The 15,665-nt window shown below is 43.9% G+C and overlaps 1 protein-coding gene across 1 annotated transcript; it reads right to left on the bottom strand.

Moving 5' to 3' along the window:
- Positions 1-8,799: 8,799 nt before the first annotated feature.
- On the bottom strand, positions 8,800-14,247 carry LOC136158926 (cationic amino acid transporter 3-like). The gene is made up of 11 exons (XM_065920774.1): positions 13,875-14,247; positions 12,983-13,141; positions 11,527-11,704; positions 11,223-11,335; positions 10,829-11,051; positions 10,538-10,677; positions 10,335-10,437; positions 9,773-9,957; positions 9,407-9,573; positions 9,028-9,136; positions 8,800-8,861 (listed from the first exon to the last, which is right to left on the bottom strand). The coding sequence occupies exons 1-11, from the start codon at positions 14,245-14,247 to the stop codon at positions 8,800-8,802; spliced, it is 1,812 nt and encodes a 603-aa protein (XP_065776846.1).
- Positions 14,248-15,665: the final 1,418 nt, after the last annotated feature.

The following is a 15,665-nucleotide window of genomic DNA, read 5'->3' as shown; positions in this document are numbered from 1 at the left end:
ACCCTGTACAAGGGGAATCCTTGATACTGTTTGAGCACCAGTCAGGAAAGTGAGTCTTAGTTCATTTAAACTGAGGTGGATGAACCTAGAGCCTGTTATACAGAGTGAAGTAAGTCAGGAAGAGAAAACAAATGTCATAGTTTAACACACATATATATGGAATCTAGAAAAATGATACTGATGAATGTATTTGCAGGGCAGGAATAGAGGCACAGACATAGAGAACAGACTTGTGGTCCCAGCAGAGGAAGGAGCGAGTGGAACAAGTTGAGAGAGCAGTATAGACGTATGTACACCACCATGCGTAAGATAGGCAGCCAGTTGGAACCTGCTATAAAGCACAGGGGGCTCAACCTGGTGCTCTGTGATGACCTAGAGGGGTGGGATGGGGATGGGTGGGAGGGAGGTTCAAGAGGGAGGGGATATACGTATACTCATGATTCATTCATGTTGTTAGATGGCAGAAACTGACACAACGTTGTAAAGATATCATCCTCTAGTTAAAAATAAATTTTGTTTCCTTAATTTCTCTTTGTGTTTTCTCATTGTTAGTGTATAGGAATGCAAGGGATTTCTGTGTGTTAATTTTATATCCTGCAACTTTACTATAACAATACCATTCACCATTGCAACAAAAAGAATAAAATACTTAGGAGTATATCTACCTAATGACACAAAAGACCTATACATAGAAAACTATAAAACACTGATGAAAGAAATCAAAGAGGACACAAACAGATGGAGAAATATACTGTGTTCATGGATTGGAAGAATCAATATTGTCAAAATGACTATACTACCCAAAGCAATCTATAGATTCAATGCAATTCCTATCAAGCTACCAACAGTATTTTTCACAGAACTAGAACAAATAATTTCACAATTTGTATGGAAATAAAAAAAAAAACCTCAAATAGCCAAAGAAGAATGGAAAGAAGAATGGAACTGGGGGAATCAACCTGCCTGACTTCAGACTCTACTACAAAGCCACAGTCATCAAGACAGTATGGTACTGGCACAAAGATAGAAATATAGATCAATGGAACAGAATAGAAAGCTTAGAGATAAACCCACGAACCTATGGACACCTTATCTTTGACAAAGGAGGCAAGAATATACAATAGAAAAAAGACAACCTCTTTAACAAGTGGTTCTGGGAAAACTGGTCAACCACTTGTAAAAGAATGGAACTAGAACACTTTCTAACACCATACACAAACATAAACTCAAAATGGATTAAAGATCTAAATGTAAGACCAGAAACTATAAAACTCCTAGAGGAGAACATAGGCAAAACACCCTCCGACATAAATCACAGCAGGATCCTCTATGACGCACCTCCCAGAATATTGGAAATAAAAGCAAAAGTAAACAAATGGGACCTAATGAAACTTAAAAGCTTTTGCACAACAAAGGAAACCATAAGCAAGGTGAAAAGACAGCCCTCAGATTGGGAGAAAATAATAGCAAATGAAGAAACAGACAAAGGATTAATCTCAAAAATATACAAGCAACTCCTGCAGCTCAATTCCAGAAAAATAAATGACCCAATCAAAAAATGGGCCAAAGATAACAAGCACATGAAAGGATGCTCAACATCACTCATTATCAGAAAAATGCAAGTCAAAACCACAATGAGGTACCATTACACGCCAGTCAGGATGGCTGCTATCCAAAAGTCTACAAGCAATAAATGCTGGAGAGGGTGTGGAGAAAAGGGAACCCTCTTACACTGTTGGTGGGAATGCAAACTAGTTCAGTCACTATGGAGAACAGTGTGGAGATTTCTAAAAAAACTGGAAATAGAACTGCCATATGACCCAGCCATACCACTTCTGGGCATACACACTGAGGAAACCAGATCTGAAAGAGACACGTGCACCCCAATGTTCATCGCAGCACTGTTCACTGTTTATAATAGTCAGGACATGGAAGCAACCTAGATGCCCATCAGCAGATGAACGGATAAGGAAGCTGTGGTAGATATACACCATGGAATATTACTCAGCCATTAAAAAGAATTCATTTGAATCAGTTCTAATGAGATGGATGAAACTGGAGCCCATTATATAGAGTGAAGCAAGCCAGAAAGATAAAGGCCAATACAGTATACTAACACATATATATGGAATTTAGAAAGATGGTAACGATAACCCTATATGCAAAACAGAAAAAGAGACACAGATGTACAGAACAAACTTTGGGACTCTGTGGGAGAAGGAGAGGATGGGATGTTTTGAGAGAACAGCATCAAAACAAGTATACTATCAAGGGTGGAACAGATCACCAGCCCAGGCTGGATGCATGAGACAAGTGCTCGGGCCTGGTGCACTGGGAAGACCCAGAGGGATTGGGTAGAGAGGGAGAAGGGAGGAGGGATCGGGATGGGGAACACATGTAAATCCATGGCTGATTCATGTCAATGTATGACAAAAACCACTAGAATATTGTAAAGTAATTAGCCTCCAACTAACAAAAATAAATGGGGAAAAAATAAAAAATAAATAAATAAAATTTAAAACATAAGTCTTAGAATCTCCAAGAACTGATTAAAGCCCAACCAATTCTCACACAAACACAACATCTCCCAGCTTTCATCTAGAAAACGGGTCTCTCCACCCTCAGGCTGGAGCCGGGCTGACCCCCTGCACTCTGGGGTTGCAGAGGTCTCTTTATGAGGATGTGAACTCAGTGCCCAGTCTCCCACAGAAGATGGTGACCTGAGACTTACTGGTCCTTGGAGCAGAGCCTGGAGCACTGGGTCAGTCAGGGAGGCTGAGGTTAAGCCGTGCGGGGCTGGAACTGAGACATCTGTAAGAACCGAAGTGGGGAGTCCTGAGCACAGAAGACAGCCTTTACTCCTGGGATGTGGGGTGCAGATGGGGTTGAGTGGGTGGAGAACAGTGTTGCTATCAGCTCTTGACACTTATGTGGTTACCCTCAGGAGGTGGTTCTGAGAGGGTTTTTTTTTTTTTTTTAAATTGTGGTAAGGTACCCACAACATATTATTTACCATTTTAATTATTTTAAGAGTCCAGTTCAGTTGCGTTAAGTACATTCACATTTTGCCTTACCAAACTCCAGAGCTTTTTTCATATGGCAAAACTGAAATTCCATTCCCATTAAACAAATCCCCCTTTCTCCTTTCCCAGTTCCTGGCAATCACCATTCCTCTTTCTGTCTCTATGAATCTGACCACTATATGTACTTCATTTAACTGGAATCATTCAATATCTGTTCTTTCCTGTCAGGCTTCTTTTAGTTAGTACAATGTCTACTAGATTCACGCACATTTTTACCATTAAAAAAAATAACTGTTTTATTTTTTGAGTTGTCAGGTCTTTGCTGCTGCAGGTGGGCTTTCTCTAGTTGCAGTGAGCGGATCTACTCTCTAGTTGTGGTCACAGACTTTGCATCGCAGTGACTCCTCTTGTTGTGATGCATGGGCTTCAGGGGTTGCAGCTTGTGGCCTGAGATTGCCCCATAGCTTGAGGAATTTTCCTGGACTAGGGATCAGACCTGTGTCCTCTGCATTGGCAGGAGGATTCTATTCCATCGTGCCACTAGGGAAGTTCTTGTGTGTTTGTGTGTGTGTGAGTCACTCAGTCATGTCCGTCTCTTTGCAACCCCATAGTCTGTCCATGGGATTCTAGGCAAGAATACTGGAGTGGGTTGCCATTCCCTTCTCCAGGGAGATCTTCCATACCCAGGGATCGAACCCAGGTCTCCCGTATTGGCAGGTGGATTCTTTACCATCTGAGCTAAATGCTGACTAACACTCCCTTATGGATACCTACCACCTTGGCTCATCCATTTAATGGTCAATGGACACTTGGGTTGCTTTCATGTTTTAGCTATTGTGAATAATGCTGTTATGAACATGAGTGTAAAAATATCTCTTCCAGAGTATGCTTTCAACTCTTCTGGGTATAGATTCAGAGGTGGAATTGCTAGATCATACGGTTTTAAGATTTTTTTCTGCTTGTGATGGAGAAGATGTTCACATATTGAGGAATGGAGAAGTCATTTTGGCTTATCCATGGTTCAGCCTGAACTGTGTGTGAACTAAGACTGCCTGTCCAACTCTCACAGCTCATTTGCTTTAACCATTGAGGTAAAGAGCATCTGTTTTGAAGATAAGGATGAATAACTCCCTTCTCATGGCCTCCATGTGAACACTCCCTGTGAGATAAAGTTCCCTTACCGACAGCAGGGAACTGCTGTCTTGCTGTCTCTGTACTAAGCCTCTTTAAATCTTGAAGGGATACACCCTGTCATGTTGATGTATGTACTTTGTTTGGATGAGGTATAAGACTGTGCTGGAAACCATGCTTCAACAGAGCATGTGCCTGTTTTTTTTTTTTTTTTTTTTTTTTAGACTTTTTTTTTTTTTTCTTTTTTTTTTTTTTTAATTTTATTTTATTAGTTGGAGGCCAATTACTTCACAACATTTCAGTGGGTTTTGTCATACATTGACATGAATCAGCCATTGAGTTACACGTATTCCCCATCCCGATCCCCCCTCCCACCTCCCTCTCCACCGGACTCCTCTGGGTCCTCCCAGTGCACCAGGCCCGAGCACTCGTCTCATGCATCCCACCTGGGCTAGTGATCTGATTCACCATAGATAATATACATGCTGTTCTTTTGAAACATCCCACCCTCACCTTCTCCCACAGAGTTCAAAAATGAAAAAGAAACACAGAAGTACAGAACAGACTTTTGAACCATGTGCCTGTTTTTATGTGCCTGTTGGCCATCTGCATTAAGAAACACAGAAGTACAGAACAGACTTTTGAACCATGTGCCTGTTTTTATGTGCCTGTTGGCCATCTGCATTTCCTCCTTGGAAAAATGTCTAATCATTTCTTCTGCCCAGAAGAAATGTCGATCTGTAAGAGCTTTTTATGTACGTGGGATTCTTTCATCATGTGTTGTGTTGCATGCATGCTCAGTTGTGTCCAACTCTTTGTGACCCCATGGACTGCAGCATGCCAGACTTCCCTGTCCTTCACCATCTCCTAGAGCTTACTAAAACTCACATCCATCGAGTCAGTGATACCATCCAACTATCTCACCCTCTGTCATTCCCTTCTCCTCCTGCCTTTCAATCTTTCCCAGCATCAGGGTCTTTCCCAAGGATTCAATTCTTTACATCAAGTGGCCAGAATATTGGAGTTTCAGCTTCAGTATCAGTTCTTCCAATGAATATTCAGGACTGATTTCCTTTAGGATGGACTGGTTTGATCTCCTTGCAGTCTAAGGGACTCTCAAGAGTCTTCTCCAGTGCCACAATTTGAAGCATGAATTCTTCGGTACTCAGCCTTCTATATGGCCAAACTCTCACATTCGTACTTGACTTACTGGAAAAACCACAGCTCATAAATTAGCCCAAGCTTTAAACTCTCATTTTCCTTTTCAATTAGTTTCACAAATATTTTTTTCCCAGACAAATACTGTGCATCCCCCTTGATAACAGCTGCTAAATAAAATTTTCTGTTTGGGGGCACATAAAATATTACATGTACATGTGATTCTTTAATCACATATCTCATCAAATATAGCTGATGTCTGTATTCCAGACACTATTTTGGCTGCTGGGAAGAAAATGGTGTCAAAAGTGTGATGGGCTGAATGCATCTCCCTGCTCCCAAATTCATATGTTGAAATCCTAATCCCCAGGAACCACAGAATGTGATTGCATTGGTCATTGGGCCCGAAAGAAGTAATTAAACTTAAATGAGATCACTAGAGTGGATCCTAACTCAGTCTGACTGATGTCTTCATAAGAAGAGGATTAGAATGCTGGGAGTATACACAGAAACCAAGAGGTGAGAGATTTAGCAAATAAAAATACAAGACACCTACAGGTAGTGAATTTCATAGAAACAGAGAACATTTTAAAATGTATATTTAATACATATATGTTAGATAGATATATATTTTATGCATGTTGATTATACATATATACATATCTTACTATGTACAGATACAATCACAAGTACACCCATAATTTGTTTTTTTGTACTTTCCAGATAATGATTCTTTTTTTTTTTTCTTCTTTTTTTTTTAAATTAAAGATTTGTGGCCACTGAAGTTAATGTTTACCACATTTTAAAAAATATTTTAAAATCAAGGTATGCACATTATGTTTTTACACAATGCTCTTGCACACTGAGTAGAGTGTAGTATAATATAACTTTTACATGCACAGGGAAACTAAAAAATTTGTAGATGACTCCGTTTATTGCCAGTTCTTTTTATTGGGTTGTCTGGACTCAACCAGAGATATTTCCAAAGTATGCCTGTGTGGGTGATAGTATTTGATCAATGAATGAATCTCCAGTTTGGGTCATATCACTTATTTTATTTTGATGGTTGCGCTGTGCAGCTTGTGGGATCTTAGTTCACCCATAAAGGACAGAACCCGCAATCCCTGCAGTGGAAGCACAGAGCTGTAATGACTAGACCACTAGAGAATTCCCCATACCATTCAACAGTTATGAAAATGCACCATTTTCTTTCCTGGAGAATTACTCACACTCTGGTTTCAGTTAATGGTGCTTTCAGTTCAAATGTGAATCTATCCCTCCTGTCCACTATGAGCTGGTGGTTGATCTGGAAGCTTGATTACATTCTGATTCAGCTTTTTATTGAGTCTTGCCTATCACAGCACATGGAGTAGCACGGGATATCTGGTTGTCCTGGAAGTAAGGGGAGGATGATAATCAGGTGAGGTCAACCTCTTCCATCAAAGTTTCACCAGCAGTTTCAGTCTCCGTTACCTGGACCCTATGCCTTTAATTTCATCCCGACTCTCAATTTGGTGACTTTCCTACTTCTGTTCAACCTCCTCCATCTATTTAAAAAAAATATTTACTATTTTTAATTTGGCTGCGCTGGGTCTCAGTTGTGGCACCTGGAGTCCTTCATTGTGGTGTGAAGACTCTCCCTGTGGCAGGCAGGCTTCTCTCTACCTGTGGTGTGCTGGCTCAGTCACCCCCCAGCATATGGGATCTTAGTTCCCTGACCAGGGATCAAACTCATGTCTTTTGCATTGGAGGGCGGATGCTTAACCACTGGACCACTGGGAAAGTCCCGTGTTCCATCTAGCTTTAATTCATCTAATAACTTGCTACTCAGTTTCTTTTTTAAATTATTGTTTTACTTATTTATTATTGGCTGTTCTGGGTCTTTGTTGCTGCGTGGGCTTTTCTGTAGTGTGATGAGCAGGGGCTCCTCTCTAGTTGTGGTGCACAGGTTCCTCATTGCAGTGGTTTCTCTTGTTGCAGAGCACGGACTCCAGGGCATGCAGGCTTCAGGAGTTACGGCTCCCAGGTTCTAGAGCACAGGCTCAGTAGCTGTGGCCCACGGGCTTAGTTACCCCATGGCAAGTGGGATCTTCCCAGACCAGGGATTGAATCTGTGTCTCCTGCATTGACAGGTAGATTCTTAACCACTGGACCACTGGCGAGGTCCCATCTTCCATCTAGTTTTATATCATCTCATGAATTTTCTGCTCCATTTCTTTTTTAAAAAATAATTTTATTCATTTGTTTATTTATGACTATTCTGGGTCTTCATTGATGAACGGGGTTTCCTGTAGCTGCAGTGCACGGGCTTCTCATTGTGGTGGTTTTTCTTGTTTCAGAGCTCAGGTTCTAGGGCATACAGGCTTCAGTAGTTGCTACTCATGGGTAGTATAGCTCAGTAGTTGTGGCCCAGGGGCTTCGTTGCTCCATGGCATGTGGGATCTTGCCTGACCGGGGATCAAAGCGGTGTCTCCTGCATTGGCAGGCAGATTCTTTACCATTGAGCTACCAGGGAAGCCCGCTACTCAGTTTCTTGACTTTCATCCCTCCTTCACTGTATTTCGGTTGCTCAACCCCACAACCAATCCTGTACTTCATTATAACAGCTGTCTTCACTGTTCGTAATCTCCATTTCAAGCATTCTGTCCTGCAACAGCTTAAACTTGTCTTTTCAGTTTCACTTCCTATTTTTCAGTTCTACCCAACGTTTATCAACAAACCCTTACTGCCCACCCCCTTGACCCACCTCTGGCAGTGCAGATTTTTTCCCAATTAAGAATTTTTCCTAATCAAATCTACTGTGCAGCTCTAAGAGTCTGAGACAGAAAAGTCAAGAAAAATGATTATTTTCACTATTGACACTATATCTCAATAACGCCAGAGGAAAGGCACAAATGAGCATATCCCTTTCTTATTATGAAAGGATCCACATTATCTGTTATTACTTTCTTTTCCTTAAGTTCATCTTTGTCTGATATTGATGTAGCCGTGCTACCTTTCTTGTGTTACTGTTTGCATAATGTACCTATTCTCTTCGTTTTACTTCCAATATATTTGTGTCCTAATATTTCAAGTGCAATACCAGACACATATATTGTTACCTGAATTTCCTTCCCATGTGGGAGTCCCTGGTGTTTTTACTGGAAAGAGGCAGGAGGAACTCTTATGTGCAGGTCAGTATTTTATTTCTTCTTCTTCTTGCTGCTTACATTGTAATTTCCTTGTGAAAATTCATCTTGCTGCACTTGATGAAATTTTAAAAAGTTTATTTAAAATTTATGCAATGCTACAGTCACTGTGTCCATGAACAATAAAATATAGGGCTCTAAGTGCATCTGCCTTCACAGTCCATAGAGGCTCACAGTGCCCCTTGAAACAGAAGATCCTCCAGGGCATGTAGGGATTCCATACAGCATCTACTTCCTGTGGTTAAGATGGCTCAGCATCAGGGATGTTTTCGTCAAGTCTCAGAGGTGGAGGCTGGTGGCTATTGATGATTGTTCCCTGCCAGGCTGTGTCGAATCCCATATCCAAAGTATATGAGGAATCCTAGTAGAGAAATGAGAAAATGTGAAGGGAAAGTAGGGCTTCTCCTCACTTACAAATGCAAAATGGGCTCCTATTATGGTGTCTGACACAATTTAGGGGAGAGGTGGTAGAAACAGGATTGGGTTCAGTCACCCAAGGGGCCTCTTTATCCCAGAAAACTGCTTACCAATTGCATTCCAGATTCCAAATTGGGTCCAAGTCCTTGGGGTCATCAGCATCATCAAGTAAACATTCACAAAGATGCTCACCAGTGGGAGGACAGGCAGAGCAGGGACCTGTGAGCAGAATCAGTTAAGTTTTGAACACACCCCAGATGTCTGAAAGGGAGGTCCTACCCCACATCGGTGGGAAGACTCCAGTCTTTTTCAGGCTGTGCATTCAGTGCCCACTGACATTGTGTATGTAAAGCACTGAGTGTGGATCAGGGAAGGGTCCATTTGTTTTAGCAACTTCTCTTCTTTGGGCCAGCAAAGGATGTTTACACTTCAAAGCCTGCAGACTTTATTCATTCAGGGTGAACAATTTAGGCACATAAGGTCACCTACCTTGAAGTACTCAGGAACTGGGTCCTTGGGCTGCCTCCAGATGATGACCGTGACCCCAGTGATGAGCAGCAGCAGCAGCACAGCCACTGTTGTGAGCACGGGGTCTCCAGAGAACACCTGGCTGGGCCACTGGGCTAGGATCACACTCAGGATGGTCAGCAGGAGAACTGCAAGGGTCAAGGTGGAGGAGAACAGGCTGGACTTGAGAAGCCAAAGATGTCAGGACCTCGGGTCACCCTCCCCGCCAAGGCTGCCCACCTCAGGAAGGGCCATCGTATCTCCAAGACTCCTCAACTGACAAAATGCACACTCCCACCACCTCCTGTCAATCTCAGAATAAGACCAAAGAGAAATCCCACTGCTCACCAAGCAGGGAGGCACATCCATAGACAATCTGGCCAGATTTCAGAGTGGGGATGGTGCTGGGAGGGAACCAGAGAGTCTTCAGAATCCTTGAGGTTCTTGCTTCAGGTACTGTTTCTGAAGGACTTGTTTCATGTTTTGAAATATCAATTTCCTCCTTCTTGCCTAAAGTCTGTTCTGGTTGGTACCTGAATCAGAGATATTAAGGCAGTGTTAACAACAGCCCCTACTCATCCAACATTAACTCTCTCTTGCCTTAAGCATAGAAGAACATTTAGAAGGTGTCATGAAGATATATTTAGAAGAAGACATTTAAAAGATGTTTGCAAAGTGGGAGGTCTGCGTTTGATTCCTGGATTGGGAAGATCCCTGGAGAAGGGAAAGTCTACCCACTCCAGTATTCTGGCCTGGAGAATTCAATGGGCTGTATAGTCCATGGGGTCACAAAAAGTTGGACATGACTGAGTGACTTTCATTCACTTCAATTTATGAAGGCAGAAGATGATTACTTCCCCATCAATCCCCATGAGTCCAAGACCCCAGTCAAGATGCAATGGAGTCTCACCTGAGGACAAGCACAGAGAAAGACACCAGGGAGTAAACTAGCAGATTCCCAATTGACATGAGGTCCACAAGGTCACTGAACTTGAAGAGCAATGCCAAGAGCCCTAGAATGAAGGCAAAAAAAGATGGTGGATGGAGGGAGAAACTGGAGGAAGTACTCAAGCTGAGGAAGTTGATCAAAGAGGAGTGGGTTTTGTTATCCACCTGCAATATTTCCAGAAGACATGATGGCCATGATGGGGGTTCTTGTGTGAGCAAAGACACGGGCAAGTCCCTGGAAAAGGAGCCCATCACGTGCCATATCCCTGATCACCTGGGGTATGGGGAAGAAGATGCTCTGGAGCCTGGAAGGAAAAATGGGAACATGAGGACAGACTGGGGCACCTGCTCCCTGGTCTACAAGGTGTAAACTGTCTTTATCTCTTGTCTCTCAATCCTAAAGTGTTGGGAACCTAAGCATCTGACTGTAGATGGGGAGAAAACCATGACACTGACCTGGATGTAAGAGCACAGAGGGTGGTAACAGCCACGACATATCTGGCAACATCCCACCCAATGTAGAGAAAAGCCTGAGGCAAGGGGCTCTCAGGGTGAATCAGGTAGTAGGGCACCATGAGGGTGAGTGCTGCTGAGACACCAGAGTACGCCAGAAAGCAGATGAAGATCGTGATCAAGATGCTCCAGGGGATGGAACGATGAGGGTTTAGTGCTTCTTCCTCTGCAACATTGATGGAGGTGATGGGTCAGGAAAACACACTGGGATGAAAGCACAAAATCCCTCTCCTTCTTGTACCATGAAAATAAGCCTAAACTTCTACCCACCCCTGTGCCCAAGGGACAGCCCAATCTATCCCCAAGCCCCTGATGGGACACATAATAACCATGCTACCTTTAGTGACAATGGCATCAAAACCAACAAGTGCATAGAAACATATCGCTGCTCCACGGAGAATTCCATCAAGACCAAATGGCACAAATCCTCCAAAACCCAGAGGACCCAAGCTATGGTGAGAGAAGGAACAAGGGAGAACATGGGTGAGGTGTGTTCAGTAATCTCTACTGGAATCCTCAGTTAATACCACAAGTCCTGGGCTCTAGACCCCCATCATTTGGATCCATCAGCCATGGTCTCTTAGTCCCAGCTCTGCACCCTTCAACCCATGCATTACTAGGGTCAAGAGTACCACCCTAACCTAGAAGTGCCACCCGATCCAGGCGTGATGGATGTGTAGTCCTGTTCTGTGAGCTTCCAGTTGTGCAGGTCTCCCTTAAAGAAGCCAGAGAGGATGATGAAGATGAGAACCAAGACGTTGATGCCTGTGAACACTCTGGTAACCAGAAGTGACTCACGAGCTCCCAGAGCAAGTGCCCCTGTGGGAAAAGTGGAATATGAGATCCAAAATAACAAAACCCATAGAGACAGAACACAGACCAGTGGTTACCAGGGGCTGGGGGTTGTGGGATTGGGACACATGGATGCACAATGACTGCTCAGTGGGTGCAGGGTTTCCTTTGTTGTGATGAACATGTTAGGAACTACACAGAGGTGATGGTTGTACAATGTTGTGAATGTGCTAAGTGCCACGGTATTGTATACTTTCAGAAGGTTAATTTTTTTATTGTTACAACCATCTCACAATATATACACCTAACACCTTAAACTTATACAATGTTGCATGTCAATTATATCTCAGTAAATCCAAATAAAGATAGTAAAATGGTTAATTTTATGCTATGTGAATTATTTCCCAATTAAAAACATCTTTGGTCTCAATACAGAAGAAGAAACTTGTCAAAGTAAATGATTCTCAATGGGGGTTGATTTTGTGCCCTAGGGATGTTTGCCAATGTCTGGAGACATTTTGATTGTCATTGTCACTACTTGGGAGATAGGCATAATGTCTAGATAGACAGGGTATCTAGTGAGGAAAGTCCAGGAATGCTATATATTTGGCAATGATAAAATTAAGAAAATCCTACAATGCAAAGAGCCTACTTATTGGAAAAGACCCTGATGCTGGGATAGATTGAAGGCAAAAGCAGAAGGGGGCAACAGAGGATGAGATGGTTGGATGGCATCATTGACTCAATGGACATGAGTTTGAGTAACCTCTGGGAGATAGTAAAGGACATGGAAGCCTGTAGTCCATGGAATCACAAAGAGCTGGACCTGACTTAGGAACTGACAACAACAACAATGGACAGGACAGCCCCCAATATTGAAAGCTGTTCCAGTCTAGAAGGTAGTGCCAAGAGTGTGAAACAGCAGTCTATGTCTTGCCTTCCTGTGTCTCTTGCCCCAGACCCTTCTTGGTGGGTGGATTGTGCATGTGTGCTCAGTTGCTCAGTTGTGTCCAACCCTTTGCGACCCCATGGACTGCAGTCCACCAGGCTCCTCTGTCCATGGATTTTCCCAGCAAGAACACTGGAGTGGGTTGCCATTTCTTCCTCCAGGGGGTCCTCCTGACCCAGGGATTGAAACTACATCTCCTACATTGGCAGGTAGGTTCTTTACCACTGAGCCACCAGGGAAGCCATCTCCCACAACTTTATTCCAAGTCCTAATCCCCCACGATTCTGCCATCCCAAGACTTTCAGCTCCTCCACCACACCCCTCTCTTCCCATCCTAATTCTGACCCCTGTCTCACCTGTAAGCAGCAGCACCACGGCCAGGGCCATAAAGTCTGGGTACCGGGCCAGGTAGTCGGGCATGTGCTGAGAGAAGGCTCTCTGTAATGCCTGAGAGATGTGGTTCCCGATCAGGCCATCAAAGGTGTAGCTCCAGGCCTTGGACACACTTGCAGTGGCTGCAGGAGGAGAAGAAACATTCATTGATAAACATGAATTGAATCCCTCTATGCACCAAGGGACGACAGAGGATGAGATGGCTGGATGGCATCACTGACTCGATGGACATGAGTTTGAGTAAACTCCGGGAGCTGGTGATGGGCAGGGAGGCCTGGCATGGTGCAATCCATGGAGTTGCAAAGAGTCGGACATGACTGAGCGACTGAACTGAACTGAACTGAACTGAATGCACCGTGGGATGTATTTGGGGAGGAAAATTACAAAATGTCAAATGTCAATTTCTTTTCATGAAGTGGGGAGGGTAGACCCAGATGATTCACAAAATAGGTCAATTATTAAGTATTTTAGGGGAGATCAATGTTATGCAAGAAAACAGGGAAGAGGGAACAAGAGGTCTGGGAGATAAGGATTAAAATTTTAAATCCAGTGCTAATGGAAACTCCATGAAAGCAAAAGCAGAGCAGAGAATTCAGTATGGTGAGAGGACGAGCCTGTGGGCCATGCCTCTCTCTCACCCACTCCCCATGGTTCCCTTTCCTCTGGGTTCTTGGTCCATCATTTAAGGAAAGCAGGGGAGAGCTGAGTAGAATGAAGTTGTGGAGTTTTCCTGGCACTATTACTCTCCTCGCCTCACAAAGTGGATGACAAAGTGCTCATGAATGACTGAAGACCAAATCCCCACTCCCAGTTTCCTGGTCTTCAACCCCACACCTTCTCCAGCCATCATCTCACCAAAGACATAGGACAGTATGAGGTTCCAGCCAGCGATGAATGCCCACAGTTCTCCCACGCTGATATAGCTATAATGATACGCAGAACTGGTCCACTTTATCCGTGTCCCAAACTCAGCATAGCAGAGCCCAGACAACACAGAAGACAGGGCGGCCACCAAGAAGGAGATGATGATCGCTGGTCCAGCGACAAACAGGGCCACCTCTCCAACCACGATGTACACGCCAACCCCCAGGGTGCTACCCACACCCAAGACAACCAGGTGGAAGATGTTCAGATGACGGGATACGAGAATCTCAGGCTCCTTCCTGGGCTTCAGGGGCTGCCTGCGGATCAGCTTCTGACCACACTGGCGGGGATCCTGACACCGCATCCTAGATGGAGTTGAGGAGCTGTGATCTGCTGAGAAAGGAAGACACCAAGCCACAAAGAATGTCCATTCACTCTTGGCCCTAAGAATCCAATTCCATGGAGCAATGGAGTGATCAGGGGCAGATGGTGAAAGGACACTTGGGGCAAGTTCTCCATCTCTGAGCGTTGGTTTCTTCAAACATAAAGGAGACTTTTAACATGTTTCAAAGTTACTGGAAGGAACTTCCTTGGTGGCACAGTGTTTAAGAGTCTACCTGCCAATGCAGGGGACATGGGTTCAATCCCTGGCCCAGGAAGATTCCACATGCCGAGGGGCAACTAAACCAGGACACCACGACTACTGAGCCTGTTCTCTGGACCCCGCGAGCCTCAACTACTGAGCCTCTATGCCTTGAGCCTGTCTTCTGCAACAGGAGAAGTCCCCATAATGAGAAGCCTGCACACCAAAACTAGAGAGTAGTTCTGCTCGCCACAATGAAAGAAAGTCTGCACGCAGCAACAAGGATGCCGCATAGTCATTAATTATTTACTTACTTTTTAAAAGTTAGTGGAAAGGTTGTTTAAAGAGAAGCGAGGTGCAGTGGACTGCATCTCCCCCCATTGTGCCCCTTTGGAATATGGATAGTTTTGAGCTGAAGGCAATGAAGACCCAGCAGACTCAGAAACTCCTTGCCCCTCCCCTTAACTGCTCAACACAACGTAGTTTAGGGGCCTATGCCTAGAGGAGAGCTAATACCAGAGATATATTTTTATTCAAAAAGACTTGCCTGCATGGAAGAGCAAACATTTGTTCACCAAGTGTTGGCTCTTCCCATCTTTCCTGTGGGTTCTCTTCCTCCTGTTTGAAGCCCCAGATTCCTACCTACCCTTCTTCCTTCACTCAGTGGAGTGTATAAGCCTCAACTGCCTGACTGTCTTTGTGCCTTAGAGTTTTGATTGAGTTCCAATACATAGCAAATTAAACTTGTTCATCTGACTTATGTCAACTCCATTATTAGACTGGGCAAAGAGCCTGGAAAGAAAAGGTTTCTGCCCCACAGAAGCAAAAGCCACCAACAGAGAACTTGGCACAGTAGATGCTTACTTGGCATGAGTCGAGTGGATGAAGATAGTGACTTTTGTATTGAAATCAACCAGCTCTCCCGGTTCAAATCCACCTATACTACCATTTACTAGCTTATGGGCTCCCCTGGTAGCTCAGCTGATAAAGAATTTGCCTGAAATGCAGGAGATCCCAGTTAGACTCCTGGGTCAGGAAGATCCCTGTCAGAGGGATAGGCTATCCACTCCAGTATTCTTGGTCTTCTCTAGTGGCTCAGATGGTAAAGAATCTGCCTGCAATGTGGGAGACCTGGGTTTAATCCCTGGGTTGGAAAGATCCCCTGGAGGAGGAAATGGCAACCTACTCCAGCATTCTGG

Source organism: Muntiacus reevesi, chromosome 2 (assembly GCF_963930625.1).
Source record: "Muntiacus reevesi chromosome 2, mMunRee1.1, whole genome shotgun sequence".
Lineage (NCBI taxonomy): Eukaryota > Metazoa > Chordata > Mammalia > Artiodactyla > Cervidae > Muntiacus > Muntiacus reevesi.
The sequence above is the reverse complement of the archived record's forward strand: the minus strand, read 5'-3'. Positions and strand labels throughout refer to the sequence as shown.

Bases quoted from the DNA above. Each gene is read 5' to 3' on its own strand.
- LOC136158926 (XM_065920774.1), bottom strand. From the start codon at position 14,247: ATGCGGTGTCAGGATCCCCGCCAGTGTGGTCAGAAGCTGATCCGCAGG. The intron at 11,336-11,526 runs GTTAGGGTGGTA...CTCTCACCATAG, and splicing joins GGATCGGGTGGCACTTCTAG to CTTGGGTCCTCTGGGTTTTG. The intron at 9,958-10,334 runs GTGAGACTCCAT...TCTCTGATTCAG, and splicing joins TTCTCTGTGCTTGTCCTCAG to GTACCAACCAGAACAGACTT.